The sequence below is a fragment of the Dermacentor variabilis genome, chromosome 10, assembly GCF_050947875.1.
Source record: "Dermacentor variabilis isolate Ectoservices chromosome 10, ASM5094787v1, whole genome shotgun sequence".
Taxonomy (NCBI): Eukaryota; Metazoa; Arthropoda; class Arachnida; order Ixodida; family Ixodidae; genus Dermacentor; species Dermacentor variabilis.
The window spans coordinates 81,544,001-81,559,203 of NC_134577.1; the positions used below are offsets into that span (position 1 = coordinate 81,544,001).

A 15,203-nucleotide genomic window follows, 5' to 3' on the forward strand; every position below is an offset into this window, starting at 1 on the left:
CCGAAGCATAACTGAAAGCTCAGTGCGTGCCATCGACCAGCCATCATTGCACACATGCACGCGGTTTCGACGCGGAATGCGGGGCTGCTTGTCCTGCTGCGATTACGTCACCTGTATTTTGTTTCAAGCTTGTATTCTCGCCGCGCCACTGCAGTGCCATTCCTATCTGCGATTACTGCTAAGGTGGCTAGCGCTATTGTTGCTCCTCCAGCGTAATGCATTTTTTCGGTGCTATTCAAATCACGATTAGGCACTGGCAGCTTTGATGGCGGAAACAAAAGCAAATCAACGCACGTTAGGAAACTGGGCGCGTGCCGGCTATGTCATGCTACAGCATGCGGCGTTGGTGCTAGCCACCACAACAGTGTACTGCCAGGTGGGAACGGCACTGCCGCGGTTGGACGAGAAAGCAACTTCCGGACAAAATACGGGTGACGTTCATCGTAAGCGGGTTGTGCTCCACTCTGCGCGAGAACCACATGCCCACGCATGCGCACAAGAACTAACCGACGGCATGCACTGTACCTTTCGTTACGCTCCGCTGTTCGCACTTCATTTGTCCTCAACGGTACATCTGCTGAGGCACGCTAATGCCACAGTTACCGCCGTTACTAAATTTAGACATTAAAACCGATTAGTAGGAGGTAATGAACTTCAACAGTGCGCGGCCTGCATGCCAGCACCTACTTCTGGGACCACGAGACTCGAGATAGAAAGCCAGTACTTTCCAGCTATGTTTAAAAATACATACTAAAAGAAGGAGAATCCCGAGATGGTGTGTTCATCTTGATAGGCAACTTGCTCAGGCAGCTTGTCACGCCACGAAAGTGGCGAACACATAACGCGTCGGATACTTAGGAAAAAGCATTGCACATGAGAAACATCCCCGACACCTGGATGAGGAGCTGCAGAAATTAAGCGATAGAAATATGTCTGAAAATGAACCGCCAAAACGTTGCCCTCGGGACATTTCTACAAGCGCCCCGGGAGGCGAGCAAACGTACCACAAATATCAGACAGGAGCACAGCTCTAAATTTCAGTACGCAACTGCATAGTTCTGCCTAGTATATACGTACTTGGCCCATGGTCAACCGAACAAAAGTCGAAAAGACGCACCGATGTAGCTCATTTCATGCTTCTCGCGCGCGGAAAATTATTTTGCACTTGCGTCGAGGCGCGCGCGAAGTGATATCAGTGGCGATGTGAAGTCAAGGATATTGCTAGTTCAAGCTTCTTTTTTCATCAAATTCTGTCGTAATATATCAGCAAGTAAAATATTACACATCTTTAACAGTGTACTACTAAATGTAATTGAAAAATAAAGTGTCAGTGTACAAGAAAAAAATGACTTAAACGAAACCGAAAGTTCTGGATTTTGACGCGCGGTTGCGCGGTGTCATGCAGTGCGTGCAGAGGTCGTGCAAAATTGCTACTCATAACCACGCTGAAAAAATAAATGCTCTCATAACTGAAATTCTGGGCTTGTAATAGTGCAAGCTGAATATATTCAAAATGAACAGATGGACATTTCGCAATTCAGAAACACATTCGCCCTCACGTGAGATCTCGAACATGCACGTTGGTGGTGATGGGGAAAAACAAAATAAATGCCCCGCCACTGCACTGTAAGAGGCAACTGCGCGACTTTTCCTCTTCCAGCATCCCATCGCTAGGCATTAGAGACAATTTGCTTGTATTTCTGCGGCACGGTGCGTTCATCTACACTCTAAGAAAAGTTTACACTCTTGGAGTCGTATCTTGCCACGCAACAATAAGTTGATGAGGGTGGCTTGTTGGCCTAGTTGGTACATGGTTATACTAGGAGAATGCCAGCAAACTTGAAAGTAGAAAAAATCGAGAAGCAGACATAGACAAAGCGACAGGAAGGTGGCTGCCACCTTCATAGCTTTGTCTATGTCTGCTTCTCGATTTTTTCTACTTTCAAGTTTGCTGGCATTCTCATAGTATAACACAACAATAAACGTCATCTGTGTTGCCCGCATTTCCTTTCTTTAATGCTGCGAGCCCGGTACTTACCAGTAACGAAAGGCATGCGCATTATCAGCATGACATAGCATTGCCGACAGGAATGTAGCGGGCGCGGCGTTTTCAAGATAGGAAACGCAAGCAAAAAAGTTTGCACCGCAAAAGGTGTAAACTCTTTGAGTGTAGTCACAATGCACAATGTACGACTAATGCGCGAAAGCTTTGGATATACAAGCGATATCCCAATCACTGAAACATATTCGACGTCCTTCGGATGACCCTTGACTGCCATAAACTAGTGGAACATTTTATAGATGTGAACTATATGTCATTAAATGTCTTGGATATTTGGTCGTTTGTGGTACGTCCAACGGGCACTTATGGTTTGTTGGGTGTAGTTTACTGTTCCTATTAAAGATGAGAGCTAGCCTTGCTGCTCATGGTTTGCTACTTGTTGTTTGAAGTTATATGTTATCACCCTCATTTACGATCTCGAGGGCTCCTTACAGTGCATAAGTGTCAGAGCAATGTACATACAAGAGCGGCCGGTAGTCGTTGGTCACATAGTCATCATGATGAACCTATTTCGACTCACTGCAGGGTGAAGCCTTCGTCGAGTGATCTCATTTCGCACAATGGGTGCGAGTATCTAACATGTGAAATTTCAAGGGCCTATAAATATGATTCGTGGGAACATATCGACAGTTTGTTTCTGTGAGGTTTGCGAATGAAGTAGTTCGAGCATCAACTACATCGACTCATATCTGCCCATGCTGGCAAGGCATGCCGACTGTCAAGGGAACAAATAGCTTCTTAAGAACGCCACAGCACTCAATTCTTGTTCCTCTTCTTTTGTAAAAGAAATGTTCATACATACAAGGGACTTCGGTTCGGACCGACTGACCCCTCAATCATTTTCCTTCCCTTCCTTGACTGCGCCCGACGCAGTGCCCGAACGCAGCCTTCCCGCGGAGGTGGAGGCGGCTACGTGCCACTATCCGGAGTGGAGCCAGGGCCAGTGGGAGCGGGTGCGCGTCGAGGCCGGAACGCTGGTGTTCCGCGACACCGACCGGTTCGTCACGCTCACCGCGCGTTGCGTGACCCGCCAGAACAGCACGCCCAACGACCGGCTGCTCGTCTACGGGGTCACCCAGTGGTGAGTATACACATATATTCGTGCGCAAACGTCGACCGTGCGCGCCTTCTGTCCCTGTATGCGGCGTGAAAGTACACAGAACCCTCGTCGTAACGAACGAGTTCGAGACAGGAAATGGGGTTTCGTTATAAGCGGTAGTTTGTTTAAAGCGGAGATGCACGAGAGAGCCATAGTAACGCGAGAAGTGCGTTGGAGTAGGCCCGCAGGTCTGTAAAAATCTACGCAGAAACAATGCCGCATTCGATAGCGCCGACGTGACAGTGGCGAAATTTAGCTGACGCCCGAGGGCGATTGCCTCGTCTGTTCGATATCATCGCGCGACATGGTCGCTTTCTTCAAGAAGCTGCCAGCACGTGGTGGAGCACCTTTCGCGGCGCCATTTGCCTCCACAGGTCGAGCCGAAGAAAAGTCGAGGGCCACCAATTCGGTGTACGCCGAGTGGCCCTGTGCTTATTTCCCGCTTCGCACTTTGTACTAAGCGGATTCTGGCCATCACTACATTCCAAATAACTCGTGATCTAAAATACATAAACTGGAGTCAGGTTGTTACAAAAGTTCGAATAAAGCGATATTTCGAATAAAAGAACTTTGTTATGACGGGGGTTTACTGTAATTGACCAGAGCAATGGCACAACATTTCTCCTTGTACGATAAAAAAAGAACAAGCAAAAGCACGCGCGACAATTGCTTCTGTGCAGGAACAAGAGGGCCCTGACAGATAGGGCTTGTCATAACGCTGGCTCGATGAGAGACGTCGATGGTGGCGTTACCTCTGCGTCGCAACTCGGTGGTGCACGAGAGATCAACGGAAAACCATCTACCTTTGTTAGCGCCCAGTGAAAGAAATGGATAGATTTAGATTGACGCATGCCTTGCCGTTTACTGTCTGTTCCGCCCAGAACAATGTATGCGCAACGGTGTGGTGTGCACACCGCTGCTCTGTAGAAACGCTTACAGTGTGTATGCGCACAACGCTCATGCCAGCAGCGGACGCCTGGGGACGTATTCTGCGACGACCACTCTCAGCGACATTGATGCCTCGGCGATAGTATCGCCGTCAGGCGCGCGCTGATTGACTGGTTGAGCGAAATCGGGTGACGTGGTGCTCAATCAAGCTCATTCGATTTTGCTCGATCAACCAACCAGTGCGCATGATGGTCAAGGTGATGGTATCGCTGATGTGGATCGCCGCAGGATACGTCCCCAGAACGCAGCCCTGGCTCCGGTAAAACTGACCGAACAGATGTCGTGACGGTGCGTAGTCTTCGTCGTGCGTGCAGCTGCACGCAGTGCGCCGTCTCCGGACGCCTTCCAACCCTCCTCGCGTGAGCCATGCATGCGCCGTCAATACCGGGACAGCACGGCGGCGGCGGCGGCGGCGCTGACGGCGCGATCGCGCCTCGAGGCTTCCTGTGATTGCTGTCGCAATAAAACACATCTGCGATTATTCTTTCACTGCCAACACGTTATGTGCGATGCAGTTCTTCAGTGTGGTTAAACATGGGATCGCAATCATGTCGCGATAAGCGCTGCTGTCCGTTGCAGTATCTTCCGCAACTCGGAATATTTCGACGCTAAATCGTCTCCGCTAGTCTGACACCTACCTTCTGTCATTGCCATGCATGCTATAACACTGCAATATATATATATATATATATATATATATATATATATATATATATATATATATATATATATATAAAACCAGTATCATTTCACAAGTCTCCATCGTGCATGAGCCTCATGTGCGCAATTCTCTTTTGATGCAGTGGTGAGGAGCTCTACTACTGCCTCTGGTTGCGGCGTCGATCTATCAACGTTATGGAATTCCAGCTGGGTGAGTTCTAATGGCAAACTTAACGCCTCTGCCTTCGGCATAAAAAGCACGCAACGTAACTTCTTGCCTTGGTTGCACCGAAACAGTGCGAATTCACATGTCTTTATCCAAATTTATTCAAAATTTATAAACTAAGGCAAATCCAAATTAGTACATTTTGACTGTGCTTATTCAGAGCGAGTAATTAAACTCACAACAGTAACAACCTTCGAGGGTGCTTATTAACACTTCCCACTCCCAGCTCCCAAGTGTGCTGGTGTTCTATGTTGCACCTGTGGAGTGTTAAGGGTGTATACACTACACACAACTAAAACATTCTGTGCACCGCTAGAATGTATGCCTGAACCATTTGGTCGGGTTTTGACGATGCTTTGTGCTGCATATTTTAGGTTCACGCAAGTTTTTCAGCAATCAAGTGTCTGCTAACATCTGTATTTTACTTCGTCATGAATATAAAGAGTGCATGCCTGTCAGTCACAATAACGTGAGGATTCATACTTCTCATTATAGAAAGCCAATGGCATCAGTTTTTGTATGCACATAGTGCTGACATTTGAAACTATCGAAACATGATATGTAAAACAAATGTGGGGGCGTGAAATTTGTGAGCACCCTTATGAGGTGCTCATGGATCTTGAAAGAAGGTGCTAGTGAGTGTAGAAAGCAGAAGCACCCTTTTTTTGCATTCTAGAGTGTAAAGCTTTTTAATGATACATGCATTCTGTGAACATATATGAGGCGGAGTCTTGGAAATTAACAAGGAGGCTTGGGGGCAAGCTAAGGATTGCACAATGAGCAATGGAAAAAAATAATAAGGGGACAAAGACTGGGTACCTGATATTCTGGTTGAGGTTAAGAGGACAAAAGTGCCCTTGGGCAAGTCACGTAAGGCATATATGATTGGTAACCTGTGGTTTAGAGTTACAAAATGGTTTCAAAGCAAAGGGAAATGCATTTCGGTGGTATCAGAGGTTAGATGGTGTGATAAGATAAAAATATTGCAGGCATATACGAATGATGTGCAGTGGACTAGAAATAGGCTAATGATGACGATAATGATGCATTTCTATCGGCTACAGGATTGCTCTTCAGTCCATGCAAAGTGAAATTGACAGTCGGTACCCGCACTGGTCCTCGTTGCAGGTTCAAATCCCAGCGCCCACCCTTCAGATTCGCTCTGCAGTGACGAACAGTTTACAACCACGACGTGGGTCACGCAAGGAAGTAAGTACGCTTCCGCAGCACGTGAAATGTTTCCATCACTGCATGTTTGTGCTTTTGGTTAAAGGCAGAGCCGTAATGAATTCTGTTTAATGGACTGCAATGCCTTCGCTGCGCAGGGAGCCAATCGTCGTTGGCCGCATGCCCCATCACGGGTGACTATACGGGTGTCATTCCGGGCACGACGGGTCTGTGCGCTCGTGTTGCCTCAGACTGCAACAACCCGGACATCATGTTCTACTCTGTCAGCAGCTGTGACAACAAGACGCATGTCTACGAAGGTGAGAGCTCGTGTGCGCAAATCCCTTTGGCGGCCGTGTTGCGATAGCTTTGCATTTGGATCTCTATACTTTACACAAACCCTTTAGGACTTATCTTGTCCCCAAATGGTAATTGTCATCTGTCTTGTCTGTGTTTCCTTCCTTGAAAACTCTGCGCTCACTATTTATCTGTCAGAAAATGCCATGCCACACTGATGCGCTTGTGTGGTTCGTTCGCAGAGTTAATATGTTTCATTTGCGGAGTTAATATGGCAGTTATTGTTTGGGGACAACTAGATAAAGCCCCAAAAGGGTTGCAAAGCTTTCTGAGAGTTTAGATTGTGTTTGGCTCTCCAAGAGTTCTCTCACAATTTGAACACCCTCCAGGGTGTAACCTTGTCACACAGTGATGGTCATCATCAATCTTTGGAGTATTTTCAATTGCCACTTCATACCCACTAACTTGTGGTCAGGAATCCGGTTTGTTGTGTCCATTGGCAAGGTCCATTTCTCTGTTTATATGGCCACAGCCGCACAAGCAGCAAAGCAGGGCCGAGGGCCAGAACAGGTGATTGATGAAACAAAGAACACTGCATTTATTCCAATGCACAATTTTATATCGAGGGTAAAAAGAGAATGACGCTGATAGCGCTGTCTTGGAATAAATGCTCAAAGAAGACGAGAAAGCTATATGTGCGCATATATCGTATAAGTGGCATCAGTTTAGCTAAGATGAATCTACATGACGGGCTGAATGGCGGATTCGGACCGCGGTGCTGATGCCATGCTCTAAGAAGTTACGTCTCGTCCTGTACAGGGACACTGCGAATTACTGCTTGTGGCGCTATTTGATTTCGCAAAGTCGTGGAAGTAATGCCTGGCCTGGCTATCCCATTCAGTCCACTTTATCAATATATTTATTGTTAGTGCCAACAAATGTACCTATTTTTCTAAAGAGGCTATAGATTTATTCATACTTTCATCTGCCCTGATGTCACACAACCTTTTGTTACATTAAACAGTGCCAGGCGTTGTTGCAAAATTCCATAGGTGTGTGAGGGTTCACCATGCTGAATATGGCCAGCCATAAATGGTCCAGTTAGTGCATATATCTACTCATTTCATTATAAATGCCAGATATGGATCTCAAGCACGCCATCTGCAATGTATGTTCTGCTCTAGATGTACGATGCTCATTTCTTATTCTGTTCTCCAACACAGAACGGGAGTACCGCTGTCTCGGCAGCTGGGATGAAGATGGCGTCACCTACACATACACGCAAAGGAGGGACATTCCAGGCTACCAGTGCTTCGTGAGTGCATATTGCTACCTTCAAAACGCAACTCTGAAGTTTTCCGACGTCTATGGATACTAATGAAACTGATACCGAATGTTCTCATGAGCAGTTTACATTGGTCATGTGTAAATGCAATCAATCAATACAATCTTTTTAATTTATTATCTGCCTAGAACAGTAGTGAATCACGTTAAGGCATGTTTGTTCGGTCATCACTGATGTTGCGTCGACAGGAAGTGTGTTCTGAAAGAACCTTCCTTAACAGGTACAACATTTTCAAGGAGTTAATTTGTTTCTTGCACACTGCATGTATGTAAATATAACTCTGGAACCTTAATAAATGCCATAACTTGTCTTTTCTCACAGTCCGGGAAGATTATACGGAGTGGAGATGAAGCCTACATCAAGGAGGCAGGCGAGAGCTGCATACGGGGTGAAGATCCTCTTCTTTATGGAATGAAGATAGCGAAGCAAGGTGAGCAAATACTGTTACTTGAAAAGGGCCCACGAGCTTCATTTGATGTCACCAAATATCAACATTGCACAGTGAAAGTTATAAAAGGAGGGCTAACATAACTATCAATGCTGGTGAAATTTTATCACCTTCCGAAGTGAGGCTAGGAATAAAAGGATGCCAGGTCAGTTCAGCTACCCTTTTTTTTTTCCCCAACTAATTCAATACTTCAGCAATATGGTGAATATCTGTATTTGACTCAGCTACAAGGAGCTTTCTGCAACATGGTGCACATGACAGAACTAAAGCCACAGTTGTGAAAAAATACAGACACTAACTACATAAGAGCGCTAGAAGGAATTTACTGCAATTTTTTTACTTTATAAAAAGGCCCAAATCCCGTAAACTTCAGGAAAGGTACTGGCAAGCATCACAGCGCCATAAATAATTTACTACTTTATTTGTTTCTGCAAATTACTTTCGATGCGCAGGTGGCAGACGTATCATGACATCATCATGCACTGTTACTCTAATGGTCCGTTTAACTTGCTTAGTTACCTATGACACCGTCCCTGTGACACCGTCCCTGTGACACCATCCCTGTGACTACGCACGAGCGCAGCCAGACGAAAGGCGGGGAGCACTCTTTTCTGTTTTTTATTATAAGCGACATTATCATAAGCCATCCCCTTATTTCTACACGACATCAGCAAATTTTGCTCTGTCACGCAGTCATGATGACGTCATTCATGACGGTTCACATATATCGAGAGCAACTTCAATATATAAAATTAAAATATATGTATGCATGTTTCCCAGCCTTCATGCTTGCCAACTGCCATCCTATTATGAGCATGAAGCTAGTGGTACAATTTCTACAGCTACTAAACTATGTCAGTACTTATTAAATGAACTAAAGAACAAATGACATTTTGGATTCTGCACAGGAGAATTGTTTACTGTATAGATTCACTGCCCATAAAGCAGTCAGCAAGGAAGATGCCTTCCTCGCCACTGAGACGCTCAACTTCCAACATCACTGATGCAGACATCCTGCTCTTGTTCCTTCATTATGTGCAGCACACAATGATACCGTTAGCTCTCAGACAGTTCGTTTGGAAGTTATTATCACAAGTCTACTGTCACCTTGCTTAATGCAATGTTTTCCTGCCCCTTGCAGCTTCATGCAATACTGTGCTGCCACCTCGTCCTCCTCCTGTTCGTGCGCCGTCACTACCTCCACGGAAGATTGGGGGCCGACCACTGGTGCCTCCACTTCACCCCAACACCCATGACCCATACTGGTATCGGGCCGAGACCCAGCAGCCAAGCACAAAGACCTGGAAGGCTGTCACTGGTACATACAATCTCATATGCACCAATAGCATGCATTCTAGGCCAGCGAACAGCACAGATTGGAGCTGCAGAGTCAAAGAGTTCATTCAGACAATGTATGGTACAGTTGCGAGAGATACAACAGGCCCATTTTATGTATTAAAGAGATTGTTTCCTCACCTCGACAACAAAAACAGTGGCATCTAGATGTTTGGATTGTTGTAACTTCGAGATTTACTCATCATGCTTATCAGGTGTTGTTTTTTGTATTTGTTGCATTATTTTCCTTGATGTCCGTATGTTAAGTCCCATGTATTAGACAGTACATCATCTACTGCTTTTTCGCTGCCTATAAGTAAAGCCACGGATCACGTCAAGGCCTAATGACTTATTGTCCATGGTGCTCAACATTAATGTGTAGCTGCCCTTTATTGGCATTTCCAGCAGACCAGGTTGCTGAAATACAGTGTTTGCCCTCAGAACACAATGCTAGTGACTAGCACTGTGCTGCTTAGCACAGTTGGAGATTAGATTCCAAGCCATTATGCTTGAAATTTAGTGAGGGCAGGAAATAAAAATGTTAGACCATTCAGCTTTAGATGCATGTTAAAAAAAAATCAAGTAGCCAAAACTGATTCGGAGCATCTCATAAGCTCGTGTCGCTTTCAGACGTTGAAGTCCATCAATCAATACAAGTGCAGCATTTGTAACTCGCATATAAAGTTGATAAGCTTCAGCATAATGTTGATTACTATAAAAATGATGATTATATATTTCTGGGCATGAAATATTTAAGCAAAAATGTAATTGCAATTTTCTTGCATTTTCATTCTCCTCAGGTCGTCCAAGGTTGAATGAAATCCCAGGTAGCAGTGTTGGCATCGCTGGAGGAAGTCGTGTTGCGACGACTGTGTCTTGGATGACGGTCCTTGTGTTCCTGGCCCTGTCAGCAGGTGCCCGGTGAACCCCACTTTTCTGGTCCAACGTTTGCGCAGTCAACCCAGTGTGCTTCACCGCCCACTCCCGAGAGATGGTGAACAGTGTACTAGTTCCAACCTGTGATAACGACCAAACCTTCTGCCCCAGAATGACGCTGCAAGAGACGGGATCTTCGATCGTCGCTGCAGGCAAAGGGCAACATGGGCCAATTAACTGGAAATCTAAAGGCATTGTCGAACTGATGCGCAGTGAGCGCGGCGATTAAAACCATGTACAGCATGCAGACAAACGGTTGCGCGAGAGTTCCTCACCGATGTAAGTGAAGCAAAGTATGCGGCGAATGCAACCGTCCGTGTGGTGCCTGTTCCTGCCTCTCGGCAATTGCAACAGCAGCATGAAAACAGACGTTCAAGCTTCCGTTTTCCCCACTCTGGTGCTCACAAGTCGACTGAAAATCAAACTATGCAAGAAGCTGCAGCAGCACTGCAAAGCGCTCTCTGCATGATGCAACACTGCAGTGCGTGCGAAGTGCGCGATCCCGTAAACTGAGGGCTTCAAACCTACCTACGGTGAAAGAGCCCATCAATGTGGCATTCGTGTGTGCAATGCTAAGGAGGCTGCTGCAACGAACGTTAGCCTCACCTAAGGACGGTGTTTTTTTTCCTGTGCACCAAAAATGGATGTTTTGTGCTATTGCGTTTCCCAAGAGTAAGAAAAAGAAAGAAGGGGGACTTCCCTGAGCTTGGAATGTGTTTGCGAACTTAAGTGAGCTGGACTCACTTTCTTGTAGTTTTTCTTCTGTTTGTTCCCATTGTCACCGTTAGTTCTACCGCACCATTGCAAGCGTTAAAGAATGTGATGTGTTTGAAAGTGCCTTCAACGGCGTAGTCATGTTGACTGTGTGAATGTGTATAACCTGTGACCTCATGCAATTTTTAGAGACTTCAATCTTTGCACATTGAAGCATTTTTGAACTAGCAAAGAAAAATAATCTCCTTTGCTTGTAAGTGGAGTGTGAAATGTTACTTCCCTCTTTCTGTGAGCGAAAGAAAAAGAAAAAGCAGTGTTTTACCAGCATTCACGTTTCTGGCACCTCTCTGCTTACAGCTTGTTGTGGCAGCTAAATTGCTAGGGTGCTGTGCAGCCAAGAATGATGGTAGAGGGCTCAACGGCCTGTCACAGTGGCCGCATCATAGCGGAGATGAAATACAAAGAGCACACATGTATGGAACTTTGCATGCATGTTAAAGAAGTTCGGATCACTAAAATGATCCGAGAGCCCTCCACTATAGCATCGCTAACAGCCTCTGCGTTATGAAACGTTAAGCCTAATCAGTCAAAAAAGCCAATTAATCTGGTTGCCTACAAAGGAGCTACAAATGTAAGTTTTGATACCAAAGACCCCAGATAGGTATACTACCAAGTGCAAATGTGGCCACTTTCCGTTCTTGCCACTATGGCAGCTTGACAGAGCTGGCTTCATTACAAGAGCATCACCACAGAAGTTGGCTGCGTGTTGTACCAAAGTCCTGACATCAGCATGAAACAGCGTTCATGCGTGGATAATCTAAAGTGCAATTTTAATCACACTTGTTATTGCGAAGTCTGCACAGGGCCTTGGAAGCCCGTAGTTAGCTTGCAGCTGCTGCAGCAATGCTATTGCTGCAAGCATACTGTAGGGCTTGCTGTGTGTGTTATCATACAATGCTTGTGCATTACCTGTGTAAATATGTATGTTTACCAAATCAGCAACTGTGTACATAAACAAGCTATTTATGGGCTTGATTATTAACTGTGTGCCAGTCAACAAGCAAAGCAGGGAATGCTTTAAATGATATACACCTACATTTCCTTGCCATACAGTTGTGTACCTAAACAAGAGACATCGCCTGTGTAATACAAATGCTCTGCTAAAACTGCACAGCCAAGCATCGTGCTAACGCACGGCTGTACCTGTGGCTATAGTAAACAGCTACAGCTGAACTACAATGTTAAGACGGATATAATGAATTATCAACTATTACGATGTAAATCTAAATCGCTTCTTGCCAATGTCGGCATGTAATGAATACGTGCTTATAACAAATATTGGATACAATGAAGGCATTTTCGTGTCTGATGTGGCTTCGTTATGATGAGGCTCAACTGTATACTGTCATAAAATATTACCTTGCATCTGTAACTACAAACTTCTGCAATCCTTTGGTCTTCCAGTGAACGGTATATTTTGCGCACTTTCAAGCCCTACCTAAAGGCCCCACAGTATAACCAGCAATAGAATGTGCACACCAAATCTTGAATCTCATTGGCATCTCACATAGTAGGTACATAGAATACGAAAGCTTCAAAACTGCAATGGAAGAGTTGAAAAAATAGGCCTCTTGCATAACTTGCTTCAATTATTCCTAATTGGGCTAAGCCTTTCGTAGCGTGTATGATATTACAAATGCAGCCTTTATTTCTTATGCATTCACTTTCAATAACAATGACACATACTTGAGGGGCTCAATTGTACAAAGTTCTGGAATCCGGGTGTTACACTAAGCTTGGTTTTACAGAAACGGCACACAGTGCAGTCCTTTGTCAAAGGGAACACATCAGTGAAGAGGTGGTGCGAATTTTTTCCCTTCTGGCACGTGTACAATTGCTTGGCTTTGCAACAGATTACGTGTGGCTGGTGGCCGTCGCACCTTTCCGTGCCAGCACCTGTAGCTAGAGCAGCAAAGTGAGAGTTGCACATTGCAGTGTTCCCTTCAACAGTGGACCACATTTTACATACACATGTATTAACCGATACACAACTGCCTCGTTATCAATGCTGCCATTACGACTGTATGCCACTGATGCGTTCCATGCTTGAACTGTGCATATTTATTTGTGTGAAAGAATGCGCTCATGTTGTGTCCACTTGACATGCTGTAATTTTTGTGTGTACATTTGTTCTATTTTGAAATAATACATGGAGGGTGAACTCCTCAAATCGAATCTTGACTGTGCATGGAGTAATTGACACCACCAGTATGCCTTGTCCGCTTCGTGAATTGTGTTGGGCACGGCCAAACATACAGTATGTGCGATGTGGCTCTTGTGTCCCTCTTCCATTGAGTCCGCGCTGTGTTAAAATAGGGTATCTTGAATAACTTCTTAATTAGCAATTATAGAGGAAACATTGCAATTCAGGAATTGAGGACCCAAAGTCGTAATATTTACGCAACTAAAGCTTCTCTAAACAAAATTGTCTTGGGTGCTAGAGCCTGCAGTACTTTGGCACTACAGGTGGCCCAGTAAGGCAGTACCGAAAGTAATATCAAATAGTGAACCAGTAACATCGATCTCTCTATCCTCTCCATTGCGAGTGCAGACCAACAGTAGCGCATGCTTTCGCTGGCACGGGCTTCATCGCGGCCTTCTCTCTTTTTTTTGCGTGGTAACACCAGAAGCCGACGCGAAGCGTGCCCTATTCCATTCCAAACGTTGTGGCAATACCGCAGCTAGGATAATGATGTTTGCCAATAGCAGCAAGCAAAGAAAGGTTGTATGGATCAGAATGAGAGAACTTGTAATTGTCATAGCATTGATGCCCGTGCGACAGGGAAGCAGGTGCCGTTTTCTAATAGGGTGGGGAGATCAGCATCACTGACACGCTATTTAAATTTCATTTGGGTTTGGGGCTGCCCACAGCCAAAATACTGCACGGCGTAGTACCTGCGACGATTTCTGTGGAGTTGCTGTTGGGAAACATATGACTGTTGGGCTTCAATTTTGCAAATGCGATATTGCCTCTAAAATTGCTGATGAAAACTTAATTAAAATATTTTTGTTACTTGTGATCCATATTTTCCATGGTGCCACATCTGCATTGGCTGCCGAGCCTTACATTCTGACAGCAGATGTGCAAATGCACTTATCACAAGTTATCATTGCAGCACCCTGTGTTATTTGGTGCTGAAAATGAAACAGCGTGTATACCTGCTACATTCGCGATCTCAGGGAATGAAAGCAACAAAGGTAGTGGGGGGGGGGGGGGGGGGCATGTGCGGTATCTAAGGTGGCTGTGCTGGTGCTGAAACATTACCTTCCCCCCTCCCCGGAAATTTTTGATGTCCTCCTCTTCCTGGCTATAACCGAGGTGGGGGGGACTACAGAAGACCTATGGGCCACGGATGCCAGATGACGTAGCCATGCAACTGCCATACACCCCAAAAAATTTTAAGTTGACACCCTTTGGGGCGTACCTTGTCCCCCAACAATAATCATCATCGGTCTTGCGCGTTTCTTGAAAACTCTGTGTTCGCTGCTTTCCTGTGAAGAATTCCATGTCACGTTGATAACACGCACGCTGTTCATGACCTGGAAGTACCGGGCCTGCAGCATTAGAAGAGGGAAAGGCATACTAGATAGGCGAGATTATTTTTTGGGGACAAGATAAGCCCCGAAGGATGCAAAATTACCTTAGAGTGTAATTCGTCAGACGTACTTGTGTAAGTATTCTGGTATGAAAGAACTAGAACAAACACACATCGACAGGATGGGCTTCAACTACCATCTTTGTTATTGGTGCTCATCCTGTCAATGTGCATTGCTTAGTTTCAGTGTTTTTGCGCCATGATACTTACACCGATTCACAAGCTAACTTTATGTGCAACCATCTCCTTCACTTTTTTTTCTTCTTCACCTGCGAATCTAAAAGTCACATCACCTCCGAGTCGGCTGTGC

At 45.3% G+C, this 15,203-nt stretch overlaps 1 protein-coding gene across 1 annotated transcript in view; it reads left to right on the plus strand.

Moving 5' to 3' along the window:
• Nucleotides 1–13,491, plus strand: part of LOC142560724 (uncharacterized) — a 114,177-nt gene extending 100,686 nt beyond the window's left edge. The window contains exons 8-15 of the mRNA XM_075673020.1: nucleotides 2,936–3,143; nucleotides 4,913–4,980; nucleotides 6,124–6,204; nucleotides 6,321–6,482; nucleotides 7,683–7,774; nucleotides 8,126–8,234; nucleotides 9,394–9,570; nucleotides 10,388–13,491. Coding sequence (XP_075529135.1) covers nucleotides 2,936–3,143; nucleotides 4,913–4,980; nucleotides 6,124–6,204; nucleotides 6,321–6,482; nucleotides 7,683–7,774; nucleotides 8,126–8,234; nucleotides 9,394–9,570; nucleotides 10,388–10,512 — 1,022 coding nt within the window. The 3' untranslated portion in view covers nucleotides 10,513–13,491. The remainder of the gene's footprint in view (nucleotides 1–2,935; nucleotides 3,144–4,912; nucleotides 4,981–6,123; nucleotides 6,205–6,320; nucleotides 6,483–7,682; nucleotides 7,775–8,125; nucleotides 8,235–9,393; nucleotides 9,571–10,387) is intronic.
• The last annotated feature ends 1,712 nt before the right edge of the window (nucleotides 13,492–15,203 follow it).